Genomic DNA, 2005 nt, shown 5'->3' on the forward strand with positions numbered 1-2005 from the left:
CAAATTCACCTAAATCCACTGAAACCTGATGACATTCAGTTATTTAGACCAGGAGCTTCAGACCTGATGTCTTTTCATGATTTTAATATTTTATTGTTTAAACAATGAAACCACGTTTATCCTCAGACAATAACCCAACATGCACACAAAATGATAAAATAATAAAATGATGTGAAAACCTCATTCCAATGTAAATAACTTTCCTCATAAAGATTAACGCTTCGGTCTGAAATCATCCATGGAGTCATTTCATTCTCACTAAAACAGTTTGATTATTTGGAGGCGATCAGGTGAGGAGCCAATCACAGGAGAGCTTTGGCTCTGATGGAGAACATCAGAGGGAGGATTGATCAGAGATCATATTGATCTGATGGGAAACGTTGATGATGTTTATTAGCGTTTAGATTCATCCAGACTGATCATCTCTGAGCAGAACTTAAAGAAGGAAATAAATAATGTGCCTTTATGGCCAGAAAGCATCTCTATTCTGTAATTGTACAACTTCTTCACATGATTCCTGTATGTAGCATAAAGGTCCACATGTCCACTCAGAGCCTCTCTGAGTCTCTCTGCTGCTCCGCCTCGTTCTTTTCTTCTTGTAGGTGAAAAATGGGTTCATGTCAAATGTATTTTGTAAACCATGTTTTGCTTTTATTTCACCGACTGGTTGTAATTCTTGTTTTTGTCAGCATGTGGTGCTGTTGCTACAGAGAGGTCTAAAATTACCGGAAGTAGAAAAAACCTCTTGTTGTGGCACTAACTGGTAAAACGGAAGAGAACATTGTTGATCTGAGACCTGGTGGAGAAAACGACTCCATGGCCACATGAGAGAAGAATCCAAGTGTTCGGTAATTAATGTTGGAACTGAATTATCTCCCGTGGACAAAGCTAGAGATGATGCTGATGTCATGTTTTTCTGCTTGTCCTCTGCCGTTTGTTTAGCGGTTAAATGCTGTTAGATTTAAGCGCTTCGTTCTGCTCTGTTGAGCGCTAACCGCGTTGTTAGCCCGCCATTTCACCGAAGCTAACCCTTTCTACTGCTCGAAATACGGCACATTTATTTCTCCATATATTGAATCTCATTCTTTTTATTTTGTTTCAGCTCAGAGGGAACATTGTCTTGTTGGGAATAAAGAACCATTTCTCTGTGAAGCTCCGTGTGCGGTATTAGTCCCGGCTTCACATTCTTTTTAATTTTTATTTCTTTTTCTTTAAAATGTATTTTTATTTTTGTGAGGTGACCTTATGTGTCCTGAAAGTTCCTTTTAAATAAAATATATAATTTTACTCTACAAACAAGGACGTTACCATGGTTACTGCTTCACCTGGCGGCAGACTTCCAGGTATTTGTACTAATTTACATTAAAATGCATTTATGGAGGCGACCAGCAGCTGCTCTGTTTCCTGTAAATCAGGATTTATAAAGGAACGATGCGCAGCGACGGCTTCATACATCCAGACTTTTTGTGCTCCGAACTTTTCTAAATTTCTCTGTACGCCAAGTTTTATAGTGAAAACTGCAAACTTTTTTTGCATGAGGCCCCTGAACCTTTTGGGGTGTCCGAAGCTGCAGGGAGTTCTGGTTCTCCTGGGAACCTTGATAGGGGGACATCACCGGATCTTTCTCTCCTCTGTCGGCGCTTTGGTTTAAACATCACATCCCCATCAATAAAACGGTCAGGTGCTGTTCTGGCCTTCATAGACCCAACAGTCACCCCTTTACCAGAACCGGTGTTTTGGCTGCAGGTGTTGCTGCTGTTTACCTGCTGTTTTCCTGTGATGTTGGCTGTGTAGGTTGGGTTCATGCAGATCGGGACACGTGGGGACACAGGTGTGCAGGGCAGGAAGTGAGGATACTGGTCATCAACATCCTCGATGTCGATGGTGAGGACAGTGGAGATGTTGAACTTCTCCTCAGTGTTTGATTCCTTCAAACAGAACCGCCCACAGACTCTCGTCATCACATTGACACTTTTACTATAAGTATAATGCAGCCATGTGGGGG

The 2005-nt window shown here is 41.4% G+C and overlaps 1 protein-coding gene across 4 annotated transcripts in view; it reads right to left on the bottom strand.

The window, feature by feature from the left end:
• Nucleotides 1-2005, bottom strand: part of cdhr5-rs (cadherin-related family member 5, related sequence) — a 17249-nt gene that overhangs the window by 5882 nt on the left and 9362 nt on the right. For 3 of the 4 annotated variants that reach the window (XM_008401730.2, XM_008401728.2, XM_017302975.1), the window contains exon 8: nucleotides 1764-1928. The exons of the other annotated variant lie outside the window; for it this stretch is intronic. In XM_008401730.2, coding sequence (XP_008399952.1) covers nucleotides 1764-1928 — 165 coding nt within the window. The remainder of the gene's footprint in view (nucleotides 1-1763; nucleotides 1929-2005) is intronic. 4 annotated transcript variants of the gene reach the window in all.

This window comes from Poecilia reticulata, unplaced genomic scaffold (genome assembly GCF_000633615.1).
Source record: "Poecilia reticulata strain Guanapo unplaced genomic scaffold, Guppy_female_1.0+MT scaffold_125, whole genome shotgun sequence".
Taxonomy (NCBI): Eukaryota; Metazoa; Chordata; class Actinopteri; order Cyprinodontiformes; family Poeciliidae; genus Poecilia; species Poecilia reticulata.